The sequence below is a fragment of the Pristiophorus japonicus genome, chromosome 15 (assembly GCF_044704955.1).
Source record: "Pristiophorus japonicus isolate sPriJap1 chromosome 15, sPriJap1.hap1, whole genome shotgun sequence".
Taxonomy (NCBI): domain Eukaryota; kingdom Metazoa; phylum Chordata; class Chondrichthyes; family Pristiophoridae; genus Pristiophorus; species Pristiophorus japonicus.
This window is the reverse complement of record NC_091991.1, coordinates 18,108,069-18,126,665: the sequence shown is the minus strand read 5'-3', so window position 1 is coordinate 18,126,665 and position 18,597 is coordinate 18,108,069. Positions and strand designations below refer to the sequence as shown.

Here is an 18,597-nt window from a genome sequence, read left to right as displayed (position 1 = left end):
TCAAACTAGACAATGGACAAATTTGCAGAAAGCACCTGGACCAAACGGGGCTGCGGTTCACAGACAGCCCTGAATAACCCACTGCAGACACCACCATTTTCGAGCCCACAACACACACCCAAAGGATCAACGACACCACCCCGGACCAGGAAATTGAACCCATCACGCACAACAGCCCAGCAAGGCCAGGCTCACCCAGCAGCCCTGCAGGGCCAACAACACGCCAGCCCAGCAAGGGGACAGCCAACACCCCAGAACAGACATTTGTACCGAGGCGGTCCACCAGGGAAAGAAAGGCTCCCGACCGCCTCACCTTGTAAATAGTTTTCACTTTGACTTTGGGGGGAAACATAGAAACATAGAAACATAGAAACATAGAAAATAGGTGCAGGAGTAGGCCATTCGGCCCTTCTAGCCTGCACCGCCATTCAATGAGTTCATGGCTGAACATGCAACTTCAGTACCCCATTATTGCTTTCTCACCATACCCCTTGATCCCCCTAGTAGTAAGGACTTCATCTAACTCCTTTTTGAATATATTTAGTGAATTGGCCTCAACAACTTTCTGTGGTAGAGAATTCCACAGGTTCACCACTCTCTGGGTGAAGAAATTCCTCCTCATCTCGGTCCTAAATGGCTTACCCCTTATCCTTAGACTGTGTCCCCTGGTTCTGGACTTCCCCAACATTGGGAACATTCTTCCTGCATCTAACCTGTCAAACCCCGTCAGAATTTTAAACGTTTCTATGAGGTCCCCTCTCATTCTTCTGAACTCCAGTGAATACAAGCCCAGTTGATCCAGTCTTTCTTGATAGGTCAGTCCCGCCATCCCGGGAATCAGTCTGGTGAACCTTCGCTGCAGTCCTTCAATAGCAAGAATGTCCTTCCTCAGGTTAGGAGACCAAAACTGTACACAATACTCCAGGTGTGGCCTCACCAAGGCCCTGTACAACTGTAGCAACACCTCCCTGCCCCTGTACTCAAATCCCCTCGCTATGAAGGCCAACATGCCATTTGCTTTCTTAACCGCCTGCTGTACCTGCATGCCAACCTTCAATGACTGATGTACCATGACACCCAGATCTCTTTGCACCTCCCCTTTTCCTAATCTGTCACCATTCAGATAATAGTCTGTCTCTCTGTTTTTACCACCAAAGTGGATAACCTCACATTTATCCACATTATACTTCATCTGCCATGCATTTGCCCACTCATCTAACCTATCCAAGTCGCTCTGCAGCCTCATAGCATCCTCCTCGCAGCTCACACTACCACCCAACTTAGTGTCATCCGCAAATTTGGAGATACTACATTTAATCCCCTCGTCTAAATCATTAATGTACAGTGTAACCTTGTGGTACCCCACTAGTCACTGCCTGCCATTCTGAAAAGTCCCCATTTACTCCTACTCTTTGCTTCCTGTCTGACAACCAGTTCTCAATCCATGTCAGCACACTACCCCCAATCCCATGTGCATTAACTTTGCACATTAATCTCTTGTGTGGGACCTTGTCAAAAGCCTTCTGAAAGTCCAAATATACCACATCAACTGGTTCTCCCTTGTCCACTCTACTGGAAACATCCTCAAAAAATTCCAGAAGATTTGTCAAGCATGATTTCATGCTGACTTGGACCTATCATATCACCTCTTTCCAAATGCATTGCTATGACATCCTTAATAATTGATTCCATCATTTTACCCACTACCGATGTCAGGCTGACCGGTCGATAATTCCCTGTTATCTCTCTCCCTCCTTTTTTAAAAAGTGGGGTTACATTGGCTGCCCTCCACTCCATAGGAACTGATCCAGAGTCAATGGAATGTTGGAAAATGACTGTCAATGCATCCACTATTTCCAAGGCCACCTCCTTAAGTACTCTGGGGTGCAGTCCATCAGGCCCTGGGGATTTATCGGCCTTCAATCCCATCAATTTCCCCAACACAATTTCCCGACTAATAAGGATTTCCCTCAGTTCCTCCTCCTTACTAGACCCTCCGACCTCTTTTATATCCGGAAGGTTGTTTGTGTCCTCCTTAGTGAATACCGAACCAAAGTACTTGTTCAATTGATCCGCCATTTCTTTGTTCCCCGTTATGACTTCCCCTGATTCTGACTGCAGGGGACCTACATTTGTCTTTACTAACCTTTTTCTCTTTACATATCTATGGAAACTTTTGCAATGCGTCTTAATGTTCCCTGCAAGCTTCTTCTCGTACTCCATTTTCCCTGCCCTAATCAAACCCTTTGTCCTCCTCTGCTGAGTTCTAAATTTCTCCCAGTCCCCGGGTTCGCTGCTATTTCTAGCCAATTTGTATGCCACTTCCTTGGCTTTAATACTATCCCTGATTTCCCTTGATAGCCATGGTTGAGCCACCTTCCCTTTTTTATTTTTACGCCAGACAGGAATGTACAATTGTTGTAGTTCATCCATGCGGTCTCTAAATGTCTGCCATTGCCCATCCACAGTCAACCCCTTCAGTATCATTCGGCAATCTATCCTAGCCAATTCATGCCTCATACCTTCAAAGTTACCCTTCTTTAAGTTCTGGACCATGGTCTCTGAATTAACTGTTTCATTCTCCATCCTAATGCAGAATTCCACCATATTATGGTCACTCTTCCCCAAGGGGCCTCGCACAATGAGATTGCTAATTAATCCTCTCTCATTACACAACACCCAGTCTAAGATGGCCTCCCCCCTAGTTGGTTCCTCGACATATTGGTCTAAAAAACCATCCCTTATGCACTCCAGGAAATCCTCCTCCACCGTATTGCTTCCAGTTTGGCTATCCCAATCTATGTGCATATTAAAGTCACCCATTATAACTGCTGCACCTTTATTGCACGCACCCCTAACTGATGTGATGTTGTGTATCTGTAAAGCATGCACTCCCATGATCTGCCACCAGGGAGCGCATCCCCTGAAGTCCCAAGGGATCCCAGCCAGCCCCTAAGGCATGGTTCTCACTCTGGAGTGTCTTAATATGCAGAAATCAAGTGCAGTCAGCCGAAAGAACGTGCGGCAAACCTGTCCCACCCACCCCTACCCTCAACGACTATCTGTCCCACCTGTGGCAGGGACTGTGGCGCTTGTATTGGACTGTTGATTTACCTAAGCACTCATTCTAAGAGTGGAAGCAAGTCTTCCTCATTGAATTTCACCTCCCCAGTGCACGGGTACTGAGACCAACTGTAGTGGCCCTATTACTGATTTGAGTAAGATCTTCTAACCCAGCAGAGACTCTCGACCAATATGATCTAGATGGCTCAGCTACTTATTTCTTCACTCCTTTCAGGTTTATTCCCACCTGTATGACATTCTTTATATTTGCCCACATTAAACCCATCTAACTGCTGAGCATCTCCATAACTGTTTTGCATAATTTTAGCCATTCTAACATATTTTGCCATTTCACGCACTTTTCTGTCAAAGACAATTTTAGAATATTTGTGTTTAATCCTTTCCTTGCCTTTAAGCAACTTATAAAAAGCAGAGTTCCATCTGGAAATACAAGACATTGAGGTCCATGTGTAATCAACCAGCCATTTTATTCCAGCTCATATAGTCTCAGTTTTATCATTTCACGTTGTTTTGTTTTGTCTGGGGAGAAGTACCAACCTAATTTCCAAATTAAAACAATCACATGTTTGCTTGAGCAGATCCCCCAGCCCTGTCCCAGAACACATATAAACATCTCGACAATCGCATTCCATTTAATTACTTCTCCTCCATTTCTGTAGCCATTCACTTAGTGAGATTTGTCAAGCGCACTAGCCTATAACTTTCAGGGTCATGGCGTTGACCTTTACTAAGTACCGATACTACATGAACATTGGCCACCTTCCAGTCCTTGGGTATCTCCCCAAGTCTCAGTGGGCTCCTAAATATATTTGCCAAGTTCCCTGCACTTCTTTCATTGGTTCCTCAATGATCTCTTGATGTATGACTCGATTGCATCTTGGCACTTATCTGACTTATGTTACATTTCCTCCAATATTATCAATCTATTTTTATACATTTCTCAATGTCTCAGTCAACTTGGTTGTAGCATCAAGCATCATTCATTTGGAGAATGGAACTGAGTAATCTGTTAACATTCGCACATCTGTAACCAGTTTCGCCCGTTTGAGCTGGCATAAGCATAGCAAAAAACATTTCTTTCTTGCCTCTTTTACGACCATCACAGTTTGTTTTGCTAATTTCCACTCTTCTTGGTCGCTCTCTGTTAGCTGCCTTAATTAACTTAATTGCCTTCATTTTCTGATTCTCTATATTGTGTAAAGTTCCTTATGCTTTTGCTTCATGCTTTTATTTATCTACTAAGTCATTTTGACATTTAGAGATATAATCTAATGGTTTCGAAGTGGCGTGGATTTCATCTGGACTCTTAAATGCCTCTGAAAATAAACCATTTCTCTGTAGTTTCAGCTTCTAATCTGCAAGTGAATCTTTTATAGTTCCTCCCTCATGATAAAAAAGTGCTCTCCTGAAGTTCAGCACTTGAATTCTAATATTCTTGTTGGTAATCCTCAACAACATGTCAAATAAAAATGATGATTGCTTGTGCTTAAATGATCCTTCACCTCATAATTACCAACCATTTCCAATTCATTAATAAATTCTGAATCTAATAAATCATTTTTCTTTGAGCACTGGTTGCCAAGCTGCATCAAAAGGCAATGCTAGACTATCTCAGTAAATGTTTCCTCCTCCAGATGAAAATGGCTCTTTTACCCATTTAGTGAGTGGATAATCTAACTCATCTCTGACCGCAGCCATTTTTCTGTAGTAGAAGAGGGAAGAAAACTAATGGAAAATAAAAAAGGAAGGGAGAAAATATATTTTTTAAAGCGGCTCCAAGTATTTATGTTCTTTCAAGTGGAAGTAATTTTTCCAGACAAAAGGCCATTTTACTCACAAGTGCAGCCATGTCACTATGTAGAGCCCCAAATTATAAGTCACAAAATTTCTCTTCGTCTATTTGATTTAACATGTTCCAACATGTACATTCTTTCAGATTATTGGAGCAATCATTTTAGGATGTGGCATTTGGATCCTATGGGATGAGAACAGTTTTATTAGCACGCTATGTGAGTACTTTTTAATTACTGTATACTATGGAGATATTGGGGGAAATTAGAATACAGAATAAGAGACTGACATCTTTAAATAGCTTCATGTGTGACACTAACAATTTTCTTACATATAATTCAGAGATTAAGTGGAGTACATTTACCCATTCTATAAATACAGCTCGGTTTATTGTCATGTGTGTATATAATTAACAATGGGGTGTGATGAAACAGCATGCACCGAAAGAGATTATTTCCTGGATCGTACCATTCCAAAGTGCACATTGTCAACAATAAAACAAACAAATTCATCTTCACAAAGTAACACTTGTCATGGGTGTATAATGATGTCTGTCACATCATTTTGAGTTTAAAAATAAGCCACTGAAAATTAGATGCGAAGGGTTGGATTCTCCTCTGTGATCCCATCTGAAATTGGGTGAGATCAAGGTGGAGAATGAGAGAACATTTAGGCAGGGTGGCCAATCGATCCAGAAAACTGGGTCGCTCTTCTGGATGTGTTGGAGGGAGAAGCAGACCTCCTGCCCTGTCAGAACACTGCCCTGGGAGAGGGTACTGTATATCTGTAATGTACTTATGAATGACTCCATGAGGCAATGTGTTGTACTCATTGCCTTGGTCCTTTATTCATAACTCCAGAGTGAGGCACAAGCATGGTGGGCAGCCTTTTATACTGGGCTCTGCACACCTATGCAGGTGACCCTCAGGTCTCCCACTGCAGTGCCCTCTGGTGGACAGCCTCCACCACAGGGGCAGGAAACCCCGGTCTCCACCAGTTGCACCCTCTAGTGGTGCCAGTATAGTATATACACAGTGTAAACCTTATTGATAGTACATCAGGTAACTAGTCTCCATCTTATGCAACTGTACAGTGACTATACAGAGAGTATATCTATAGTCTGCATATATAACAGGTACAGAGGAGATTTATTGGAGAATTTTAGCTATGAGGAAAGATTGGACAGGCTGGGTTTGTTTTCTTTGGAACAGAGAAAGCTGACCTTATTGAGATACATGTTATGAGGGGCCTAGATAGAGTGGATAGGGAAGACCTATTTCCCTTAGCAGAGGGGTCAAAAGCCAAGGGGCATAGAATTAGAGTAATTGATAGGATGTTTAGAGGGGAATTGAGGCGAAATATTTTCACCCAGAGGGTGGTGGGGGTATGAAACTCACTGTCTGAAAGGGTGGTAGAGGCATACACCCTCACCACTTTTAAAAAGTACTTGGATGAGTACTTGAAGTACAGTAACTTACGAAGCTACGGACTAAGAGCTGGAAAGTGGGATTAGGCTGGATAGCTCTTTGTCAGCTGGAGCGGATACGGTGCGCTGAAATGGCCTCCTTCCATGCTGTAAATTTCTATGATTTTATGAATACCAGCCCATTTTTCATTCTACACATGTGGCTTAAAAAAATACTGACAATTTAAATTTATGCAATGAGAAGAAACATGCATATTTAAGTTAGAAAATAGGTTATTCTGCTTAGTTTTATACGCGTTTGATTTAACATTTTAAAAAGCCCACACTTTTCCTCATTTACTTCAGTGGAAGTTTATTCTATTGTAGTTCCACTCTGACCTTTGAAATCTGTTAATTGTTCATTTATTAACTCACAACGAACTCACGCACATATACTTCTGTTGGAGCAGCTCCAAACAATAATTTTATTGCAAATGTAAAACCACATATGAGGTATCATATCACAGGCTTTATGGGGCCGAAATTCAGGGTCTCAGAAAGACCCATTACTATCTGTTAGCAGTGGCCATGCATCAGAATCCCATGGCCACCGCTTTGGCGTTAACTGGCGGACCCGACCCAAATTCAGGTCACCATATCTATTCCTGATACAGGCCCTTGGGGTTCGAATTTGGTCCTGGCTACGGCCCACCCATTTCTTGGCGGCCCCGGGCGGGAGATCTGATTTTGCCGCCTGTTGCCACCGGATCCCGTCGCGAGCCATTTTCAGCTCCGTTGTGTGGGTGGCAGCGGCAACGGCAGTCGGCAACAGTCGGTGACCAGGAGCGGGCGGGAGTGGGACTCGGTGGCCAGAAACAGTAAACTGCGCCTATGCTCGCAGTCGGCTACCGTCGCCCACCATCCGGGTGGAAAAGGCGCAGCCCACAAACTCACTCGCCACCACGGCAATGCTCAAGGGCAAAGGGTGACCCGCAACGGCTCCTCCGAATGGGATCTGGACTAGCCAGGATCCCAAACTAGAGAGTGTTCACAACAGTGCCCTCAAGGAAAGCGAGTCAGCAGTCCCCTGCGAATTGTTGGACAAGACGAGGCAGCCCCACCGTCTTAGACGAAATGCTCACTCGCTCAGACTGCTTCCCAGGGAGCAGCAGCGACACTGTGCAAACGAAAAGGACAGGGAGGTCACAGACACATCAGTTGTCTTTGGGCCTGCCCGACAGTAGGAGTAACGGCAAGAGTCCTGAGCTCTGGCAACTCGAGCAAAATGAGCTCACCTCGCTCACAGGCCCACTAGCATGGGGCACTGCGCCGCCACCAGACGACCCGGATCTCATCCGGCCGTGCTGGAACTAGACTGTCCCTTGTGTATCTGCACTGATATACCTGTACTGATCATGTAAATGTACCACACAAAAAGAAACGTAACTGTAATCCACCCAACAAATGTACCAAGATGTAAAAGTAAAACCCATGTGATGAACTTGAATGCAACTTGCCTGTAATGGGCCATTAGCATGATTTTTGTGTGTGGGGGAGAATGGAGTAGTCATGGACTCACAACCAGAAACCACGGGGACCTCCACTGGCAACAAATCTCACTACCAACCCACCCAAGCTAGAAGCGATCCTCCAATGGTCAACCAGGAAGAGCAAAGCCCAGGTCACCGTCAATGTACGAGTCAATTTGCATTAAAAACTTGGGGAGAAGTGATGTCATGTATGTAGGCCATGTATACTAACTGTATAGTCACACAAGGTGTGCCACCAGAGGGCACTGCAGTGGGAGACCTGAGCGTCACCTGCATAGGTGTGTAGGGCCCAGTATAAAAGGCTGCCCATCATGCTTGTGCCTCACTCTGGAGTTACAATGAATGGGACTAAGGTTACAACAGCTCAAGTACAATACTAGACCTCGTGGAGTCATTCATAAGAGTATTAAAGACATAACAGAGAAGAGGAGGACATCAGGCATTAGTGCAAGGAGGGGGAAAAGAGGTGGTGGTGCCGGATAGAGGGGTGAGTGTTGCTCCTGTAAATTTATGTAAATGTAATAAATCTTATGTAACCTTTGTTATTCTGCACTTGTAAATACACTCACATTGCTGACCCTCTGTTGGTGCATGTGTCATTTTAACGCATGTGAGGTGCGTTGTGAGAAACACACATCTGTCCCTCAGGCCATCTGCTTCATCAGGAATCACTTCCCATCCACATCTGACTGCAGTGTATAATGGGTCCTGTCATCAGGCCATCGCAAGATGACAAAAGGGTCACCAATGCAGGAAGCCTGCCATTCAATGACTCTCACTTTACCTACTTGCAGGGCAGACCTTAAGGCTTGCACTTCAACCCTATTTTTTCGAGGCCAAATTTGGAGGAGTGCCATCCGTGAGATGACATGGTCATCAGTTACAAGCAGTATATTGTGTGACACAGTTAATGAATCAGCTTGGATGTACAAAATGTGATATGCTGAACACTTTTCAGTTACTCATAATAATTTTCCCTTCGCCATTGGGCTTCTCAATGAAGGACTTTCATCAAGATCCAACAAAAAAGCCTCCATCAGGTTAGATACATTTCAGTCGCTTTTATGACATTTAATTTAAACATCACCATCAGCAATAAAGTAATGCAACATGCACCTAACTTTTTTCCAGTAGTCTCACTCATATGGTGCAGCATTTGCCTGGCTGCCGTGATGTGATGGCCTTCAGCACTCCCTCCCACCTGTTCTCCGTGCTTCCTGACTGCCGTCCACCTCTCACTTCCTCCCACCCAATCTCACTGCTGGCTGATTGTCATCCACCTCCCCCTCCCTCCCACCCAATCTCACTGCTGGCTGATTGCATTCCCCCTCTCCCTCCCTTCCACTGCTGCCCGACTGCCGTCCACCTCCCCCTCCCTCCCACCCGATCTCACTGCTGGCTGATTGCATTCCCCCTCTCCCTCCCTTCCACTGCTGCCCGACTGCCGTCCACCTCCCCCTCCCTCCCACCTGATCTCACTGCTGGTTGATTGCATTCCCCCTCTCCCTCCCTTCCACTGCTGCCCGACTGCCGTCCACCTCCCCCTCCCTCCCACCTGATCTCACTGCTGGCTGATTGCATTCCCCCTCTCCCTCCCTCCCACCTGATCTCACTGCTGGCTGATTGCATTCCCCCTCTCCCTCCCTCCCACCTGATCTCACTGCTGGCTGATTGCATTCCTCCTCTCCCTCCCTCCCACCCAATCTCACTGCTGGCTGATTGCATTCCCCCTCTCCCTCCCTCCCACCCAATCTCACTGCTGGCTGATTGCATTCCCCCTCTCCCTCCCTCCCACCCAATCTCACTGCTGGCTGATTGCATTCCACCTCCCCCTCCCTCCCACCCAATCTCACTGCTGGCTGATTGCATTCCCCCTCTCCCTCCCTCCCACCTGATCTCACTGCTGGCTGATTGCATTCCCCCTCCCCCTCCCTCCCACCTGATCTCACTGCTGGCCAACTGCCATCCAGGTCAGACCTGCTTTTCCCGAGCGGTCCTTTTGGCGGGCGGCAGGTTGACCGGCAAGAGGCCAGCATAACTGACGAAAATGGCACTTTTCCAACATCCGGCATGGACGGGCGGCACAATCTGATGTAGACGGAACCCTTCCCCACCTATCTCCCGTCGGGCGGAACCTCGACGGCAGATGGCTGTTTCCAGAGGGATCGCCCAGAAAACCAACATTGGCGGCGGGACCTCGGTGGATGTGGGCGGAACCTCGGCCAATTTCGGCCCCCCTGATGTCTAGAATAGTAGAGATACAGTTCTACATTGGGCAATAGTGTACCAGTCGAACAACATATCATAATATATAACATTTATATCACAACAAAATGGGCTCTGCATTTTACTAATAAACAGCAAATATTAAATGTAACTGAGGTAAGTAAATAATAAGAATATTGCTCAAATGTGCAAGTATATTTGTGTCTCTGTATTATGTAACTGGGTAATCATTTTTTAATCAAAATAGTCCCTTCTGTTGACGTCATCAATTAATTGTATGATCAGATTGGAAATTATGCCAATAGCCAATGGTGCCATTGTATGTGTAAAATTGTTCTACACACCAGTTTTGCTATTCAGATATTCTGATATGAATGTGAAGATGCAGTTTGGAAATAGCAGCCCATTTAAAATTTATGAATAATAATGTATGATTACTGTCATACTTGAAGCATTATTGTAACAATTTAATGCAGAATAATAAGCTTTGTTTTCATTGCAACATTTGACACATGTTGGACAAACATGAAAGAACATTTTCCGAGTTTCTGTACTAATTGCTTTCTCAACTATTCAGTCCCTGCAGATGATCAAGATAATGTCTTAAGCATTGCTGCCTACTGCTTCCTTGTGATTGGTATCACTGTTACCGTAGTGTCCTTGGTGGGATGTATAGGAAGTATAAAAGAAGTGAAATGTTTGTTTATTCTTGTAAGTTTAGTACACTTTAAAACTTCCTGGCATCAAAGAAATAATGATGTTCTGTGCAGCCTCTATTTTATTACAGCATGCTTCTGTAAATATTGCATTATTATGTCTGGCAGTTGCAGATGCAAAGCCTGTTTTCCATTATTGGTCATAAATTATTATTGAAGATATATTAGATCACCCTTGGATAAGTAACAATTATATGATCTTTGGTTTATTCCCCCCAAAATGACTATTCCATTTTTTTAAATTTTCATTGTGTCCCATAAATTAAAATTCTTCCCATCCTGGTTATTGTTGGTTTAAACTCTGTATGATGCATTATTTTATTTAACTAAAGTATATATTAAGAATAAATAATAACCTCTGTAGCAATAATTAATAATTTGATAGGTCCACATGCTTGGTCTCTTTGACCAAAACAATTACTAATGTGGTAAAACCTCCACTAATTTCATACCGTGCCATTTATGATTGCCTCAGTATTGTCTTCATTTTTGTTGTTCACAGGAATGCCATAGCTGCTTCAGAGGGCATTAAGAGCCAATCAGTAGTGTGGGAGTGGGGTCACGTAAAGGGCATACTGGGCAGGGTTGGCTGGTTCCTTTCACTGAAGGACATTAGAAAAGCAATTGGTAGCTTTCACAGTCATTCTTATTGGTGCTAACTTACAAATGACCAGATTTTAGGGGATATTTTAACTCCTGGGCGGAAAGCTGGTGGGCCACTCACCTGTGAGCTGCAGAGTGAGGCCCAATCCATTTTAACAGCCAGCAGCTTGTCCGAAATTCAGACCAGATCACTAGCTTTGGGCCTACGAAGGTTGGATGGCTCGGAGACCACCAGGCCAGGCGTCAGGAAGGTCGCGGGGAGCGGAGGTTTGGGAGGGTTTTGTGAGGGGGTGTTTTCTCTTGGGGTAATTTTGACTTTGTGCAAAAGTGTAAAATGAGAAATAGCAAATCGACAGCCTGTTTTACATAGGATATACAGCACGGAAACAGGCCATTCGGCCCAACCAGTCCGTGCCGGCGTTTATGCTCCACTCGAGCCTCCTCCCGTCATTCCTCATCTAACTATCAGCAGAACTCTCGATTCCCTTCTCCCTCATATGCTTATCTAGCCTCCCGTTAAATCCATCAAATACATCTATGCTATTCGCTTCAACCATTCTCTGCTGTAGCGAGTCCCACATCATCGCCACTCTCTGGGTAAAGAAATTTCCTCTGAATTTCCTATTTCATTTCTTGGTGACTATCTAATTATCACGGCCTCTAGTTTTGCTGTTCCCTACAAGTGGAAACATTCTCTCTGTATCCACTCTATCAAAACCTTTCATAATTTTAAAGACCTTTATTAGGTCACCCCTCAGCCTTCTCTTTTCAAGAGAAAAGAGACCAATTTTTATTTACACTCTTATTGGGCTCAATTTTGCCCAACCCCTTTTTTCGGCGCACTTACCTTAAGTGCACCGACTTTGCGTGCTGGAAACGGCGCCGATAAAAAGTCGCCCCATCCTAGCCGCTCTTCCGAGTCCCCGGAGTCCCAACGTAGTGTGCATTCTGAAGTGGGGGGTAGAGCAACAGGCCAGCGCCGAAAACAGTGCCAGCAGCTGCACGCATGCGCAGTGAAGCCTGCGCAGGACCCGATGCTCACAGCCCCTATCCCCGGCCGAAGGGACACCCCGATCTCGTCGCACCCTATCCCCGGCCGAGTGGCTTCCTGCACCGGCCGGCTGGCCCGCTGAGTTCCCAGGCCGAGGTAGGACTTCAATTTTTTTTTTTATTCATTGATGGTTCTGTTTGAAAGTTCTGATTGTGGGGGGGGGGGGGGGGGGGGGGGGGGGGGCGGGGAGGAGGAGGAGAGTTTTGGGGGAGGAGGGGGAGAAAGAATGTTTTTTGCGGGGGGGGGGAGAAAGAGTGTTTTGGGGGAGGGGGAGAAAGAGTGTTTTGTATACCAGTATCTCTCTCTCGCCTTCTCTCTCTCTGTCGCCCTCTCTCTCTCTGTCGCCCTCTCTCTGGCTACCCACCCCTCCCCACTCCCCCCCCCCTCAGTGATATTGCGGCCAGCAGCTCGCATTTCTCTGGTCGCTCTGGATTCCCAATGCGCATCTTCCCTCCCCTATCCCAGGCCAAATGGCCTTACGCACAGGCCGTCCCGTTGCCTTCCCAGGCCGACGTCAAAGATTAAGGTAGGATTTACTTCATTTTTATTAGTATTTTAATTGTTTGAGCTTTTCCTTGCAATGTTTGGTGCTTGGTTGTTGAGGTCCTCTCCAGTTCCCTTCCCTCACCGATCCCTGCCCTTATGTCTGCCGAATGTGGGCTGCTTTCTCTTCACTGCCCGCAAGGTTTTTCAGAGCTGGCCACATATGCTGACCTAAGTCGATTTGGAGTAAGTTTGTGCTGGCCAAAGTGGCATAAATGGCCAAAACTGGCGTAAGTATCTGGGAACGCCCCCTTTTGAAATAAAACTGACCCAAAAAAAATCGTACCGAACTGACTTACTCTGAAGCAAACTTTTGGGGGAAAATGGCATTTTTTAACTTACACCAGAAAAAACAACTTACTCCAAAAAAATTAATGCAAGTCATGACCAAAGTTGGTCCCTTTGACGTCAAAGAAAATAAAAATCGGAAGAGTTGAAAAACGGGCTATCACCCATTCCACACAATTGCACAAAATCAAATTTACCCCCTCTCTAATATGGAATCAAATAATTCAACAGGTTGGGAAACGCTGTCGGAACTGTACACTGATTTATTTATTTTTATTTTCAGTACTTCTTACTTATGATCCTTATTTTCGTTCTTCAACTTGCTATTGAATTGGCTGTACTCATTCAATATGATACGGTAAGTATGAATTTTGCTGTGGCCATCCAAACCCAATAGGACAATTAATTTATAGGATTATTCTAAGTTAATAAATGGATCAAATGAAGATGGTTGATCTTGAGCTCCAGTTTGTTGTTGTGCAATAAATTTGAGCTTTTTAAATAAGTTATATTCACGTTTTATGAATATAATCAGTAATAAACATTCTGATGATACCCTGTGCTATCTTTGCCTGTCCAGATCACTTAAACTGCCTCATAACTCGCAATGCATCCCCAGCAAAATTCTAGAACTCATCTACCCACATTGTGAAACATTTAATACAACAGTGAAAAAAGCGGAACTTTATACAGTAAAGTGAGTGAAAGCAGCAATATTAAATGTGGGGAAATTATCTTCAGTCATTGCTACATACCTCCAGCATTATGATGCCAATCATTTGCATATAATATTGATGTTATCACACACCAGATATGTAAGTCCTGGGTATTGTGTTCAATTCTGGGCACCCCACTTTGGGCCCAAGTTTTGGATGTCCTCCCAGAACGGCGCATTCCAAGAGGCCCGCCTATTTTTTAGAATAATAAAAGCACCTAAAACTTACCTCGCGATTCTCCGAGCCCAGGCCTGTTTCACAGTCAACGCAATGCAACACAAGCAGCTGGGGGCGGAGCTACAACCCTTGGCCAAAAAGAGTGCCTGCAGCTGCGCACGTGCGCAGTAGCTCCTGGCCCTCCCAGCGCGTCCTGTCTCCGGGCAACCCGATCACTGGCCAAAAGGATGTCGCGCTGTTCGCCACCCCTATCCCGGGCCGAGTGGCCTGCCTGCCTCACCGTCCCTCGTCTCACCTTGTCGCCACTGCCCTTACCTCCTCGGCGGTGGGGCCCGCCCGACCAGCACATCTTCAGCGGCAGGGCCCACCCAACCAGCAGCTCTTCGGCGGTGGGCCCCGTCCAAACTACTCCCCAGTGGCGGGCCCCGCCCGAACACCTCCTCGGTGGTGGGGCCCGTCCGACCAGCTTTTCGGCAGGCTGTTGGATGGCTCCCGGTGCTGCAATAGGTGAGTACAAATTTTTAATTTTTTATTTATTGATTGATTTTTAATTTTTAATTTTTTTTTATTTTTAATTAAAAAAAAATTTTTTGATTGATTGATTTATTGATTTATTGGTTGGTTTATTGATTTATTTATCATTTGTTATTGATTATGGCTCTTTATTGGTAAAAGTGAAGTGTTTAATGCTTTGTAAAATCCCCTAACTTCCCTCTAACATCACCCCTCCCCCCGCCTCGCCCCCCATCTCTCGCTACCTGCGCCTAATTTCTAAAACGTAGGCAAGGTTTTTCTGAGCATACAAAAATCAACACTAAGTTAGTTTGGAGTAACTTTTCACTGCCTAAACTTGCAAAACAGGCGTAAGTGGCTGGTAACGCCCCTTTTGGGAAAAAAACTGTACTAAAACAAAACTATTCTCACCAACTAGAACTGGAGCAATCTAAATGCCGAGAATTGCGATTTCTAAGATATTCCATACTAAACTAGTTGCTCCAAAAAAATAGGAGCAACTCAAGCTGAAACTTGGGCACTTTGGGAGTGACTTGGAGGCTTTGGGGAGAACGCAGAGAAGATTTGCGAGAGTGGTTCCAGGCATGAGGGAATATAGTTGCGTGGATGGACTGGAGAGGGTAGGGTTGTTCTCCTTGTAGCGGAGAGGGTTGGGAGCAGATTTAATAGAGGTGCTTAAGATCCTGAGAGATTTGGATGGAGTAAATGGGGAGAGGCTGTTTCCAGTGGCTGAGGGGCCAATGATAGGGTGGTGGAAACTGATTCAACAGTCACTTTCAAAAGGATAAACACTTGAAGGAGAAAAAATTGAGCCGACCCAAACTCGATGGGCCAAATGGCTGTACTATTCTATGATTCTGTAAGTCCTACACATTGAAATATTGATTAATTTTACAGTGACAAGATTTTAAATACCGTTCTGTTTCATATTAAAAAAACTTACTTCATCTACGAGTGTCTGATATAAGGGCTGCGATTTACCATCCCTCGGCGGGTCTGTGACGGGCAATGTCGGTGGCAGGTCTCGGCCCCGCTACTGGCCCCATTCCAGCCTCCAATATGACTTTCTGATGATTGGACTTGTTAAGCCCGCCCAGTGAGTTTCCCGGCCAATTGAACGAAGCGGATCTGGTGGCGTCATCAGCCGGTTTCCTTAAAGGGACTTTGCCCGAATTTAGTTTGACATTTGTGCAATCAGTGTTCTATAGTACTGAGGTGCTGCAAACACTGACAAGCACTGCGCAGAAGTGCATGGCTGCACCCAGTCTCTCCAATGATTCCCTCCATATGCTTATGGAGGGAGTCACAGCAAGTCATAGCATGCAGGAAGGTTCTCGTCCCTTCCCATGAGCAGAAGGGACTGCCCCAGGACACGAACGCAGCATGGTTGCACATTGCACAGGAGGTCACAAGCAGGGGTGTAGTCAGGAGGACCAGGCTGCAGTGGGGCAAACCTTTCAATTATCTCATTAGATCATGAAACATTAGTACAAAGCCACATTCAACCTCATCCTGCTGTGCCTCTCATCACATCCCCATCACTCTGCCTTCCCTACCCTACTCTTGCACATTATTCCTCATACCAAATCACCTTGCACCTCCACCCATCCCTCTCTATCTACATTATCATATTCCCATCTCACACGCCACCTCACACACTCACCCTCATCCTTGTGCAATCATACCAACTAATAACACACAAGGGTAGGTTCTTTGGTGTTTTAGCCAATGTTTATGTAAAGTTTCTGTTAATGTGCTGTCAAACATTGGAATCAATATTTTCAACACTTTGCAATCTTGGACAGACTTGTGTGCATCTTTGGAAGTGGCTTAGTGAGCTGCAGTGAATGGTAAGACATAATGGTACCTCCCGCAATGCTGATCAGTGTGAAAGGAATGGCTTAGATATTGTTGGGATGCTTTATGTTGTTGGTGTGGGGTGGTGCCAACCTGGCACATCATGTGGCAGCCAGGGTGTACAAGGTCAAGTGAAGTAAATGGGGCCTCCTGGGCAACAATGTGGTCGGCTGCTGATGCCATCTGTCCTGTGTAACATCAGGTGGTGGCAGAGAAGGTTGGTGTTGTTGTATGTGCTGCTGGTGTGCCTGGTGATGCTGGTGTTGGGGCTGATCGTGGTGGGATTCTGAGGACCAAGGTGAGAGAGTTTCAACGGCACCCATGCTGATGGAATAGATGGCAATTGAAGTAGTGATGAAGCGATCTGTCAATGATGGGACAGGTAATGAGGTCAGACTGGAGGCTTGTGTAAAGACTTGCAGCATCCTGAATCCGTAGTTGAAATGCAGTTTAGAGAATCTAGTGGTTACGGGAACATATCTCAATCCGGTGGGAGCTTTGACCTGATGCTTGAAGCTGTCAACTCATCAGCTGATTCAATGGCCACTGACCTCCTGCCTCAGCTTCACAGATGAGGTGTAGGCACAGCGGGAAACAGGGGGGCGAGCTGCCAAATCCAAAAAGCTGGGAAACAATCATTGATAAGTGGCTGCAAACAAGCCACGAATGATTTTAAATGCCTCCCCCGCCACTGCGCGTTGGGTCTGCTCAGCGCTAACAGACCCGACATCGGGAATGTTCAGTGTGTGCATTTCGACAGCGGGTTCCCGACCCGCTGTCAATCATTTAAAATTTAACAACTGACCCGCCACCCATCCCATTCGTTGAGCGCCGGCAAAATTCCGACCAAGGCATTTCTCATTCAAATTCCCTCTTCCGTCATATGATTATTTAAAAATGTTTGTTATTTTAATGTTGCCAATGCTCCAGTTCTGTCATGTAGCATTTACAAACACTGTTTAGTAAAGAAGCTGGTGGCAGTCTTAAGGCCTGAATGACAGCCAGGAGCCACTATGGTGGGAAATCAAAAATAAGAACAATGTCACAAGATTAATATAACAAAAAATAAAACCTGAAGTTCCAATGTGTCTCAGCGCCACAGTGAAATTAAAAAAACAACCAAACTGCGTCCTGTTTGTAACATTATCTGAACCAGTCGATGCAGTTTCATAGCACTTTCTCACTCATTTTTTCCATATTCAATTGTATGATTAGAATGACTCCTAATGCGTATGTGCCACATCAGAGGTGTTCGTGAGTCACCTTTACTCTTCCATGTGGGTGTACTGCTTTCGCTCCATATGGCAACAACACTTAGTGATGTATAGTGGGCTGTTACATTAACGTCAGTGATCTAATCATCAGTTCTTTAATTCGAGTAAAAATGGTTCTTTATTTTACTAATGTCAATATATCGCATACATAAGAAATTAATTGCCAGTTTGTAATGCCTTTCAGAAACCTTCTTGTGAGTCAGTGTTTTGTGTTAAGAAGCAACTGATGTTCAGCAAATTAATACAGAACTAACAGGCAGAACCATAATACCAGTGGTTGACTCACTGTATATATATTAACATTATTGATTTAATTACTCGCAGTGAATGTCTCCGTTTCAGAGTCTTTTTGTGCGACTATAAAAAGATTATCTTCTATTTCTTTCACTCAACAGCAGCTCTGTTGTGTTGCTGACCTTTGAAAGAAAGTTCAATCCAAATATATTTAATTTTAACAGATTGTAACTGTGATGGATGAGAAAACCATTGAGGCCATCGAGCAATATGGCAATAGCAACTTTTCAAATTGGAACCTTTTGGATATCATACAGAGAGAAGTAAGTTTACAAAAACCAAATCCACAAAACAATAATTAAGAAGTTATAACCTGCAGGGCACCCCCTTTGTCATAACTATTACTATTCCTGATTATCTTGAAAAATCATATAATAGTAACATTACAGAACAAAGACTTTATTTTCAGGCAGTGTGCAAGCAAGGCTGACCACTTTGATGTGCCTTTGAGTAGCAGGTCATGCAGAATATTACAATACAGCATATATCCACTGCATATCACACATCCT

At 44.8% G+C, this 18,597-nt stretch overlaps 1 protein-coding gene across 1 annotated transcript in view; it reads left to right on the top strand.

Moving 5' to 3' along the window:
* The window catches only part of LOC139281363 (CD82 antigen-like), a 42,119-nt gene that overhangs the window by 9,429 nt on the left and 14,093 nt on the right, over nucleotides 1-18,597 (top strand). Inside the window, exons 3-6 of the mRNA XM_070901515.1 lie at nucleotides 5,021-5,093; nucleotides 10,634-10,767; nucleotides 13,541-13,615; nucleotides 18,253-18,351. Of these exons, the coding sequence (XP_070757616.1) occupies nucleotides 5,021-5,093; nucleotides 10,634-10,767; nucleotides 13,541-13,615; nucleotides 18,253-18,351 (381 nt within the window). The remainder of the gene's footprint in view (nucleotides 1-5,020; nucleotides 5,094-10,633; nucleotides 10,768-13,540; nucleotides 13,616-18,252; nucleotides 18,352-18,597) is intronic.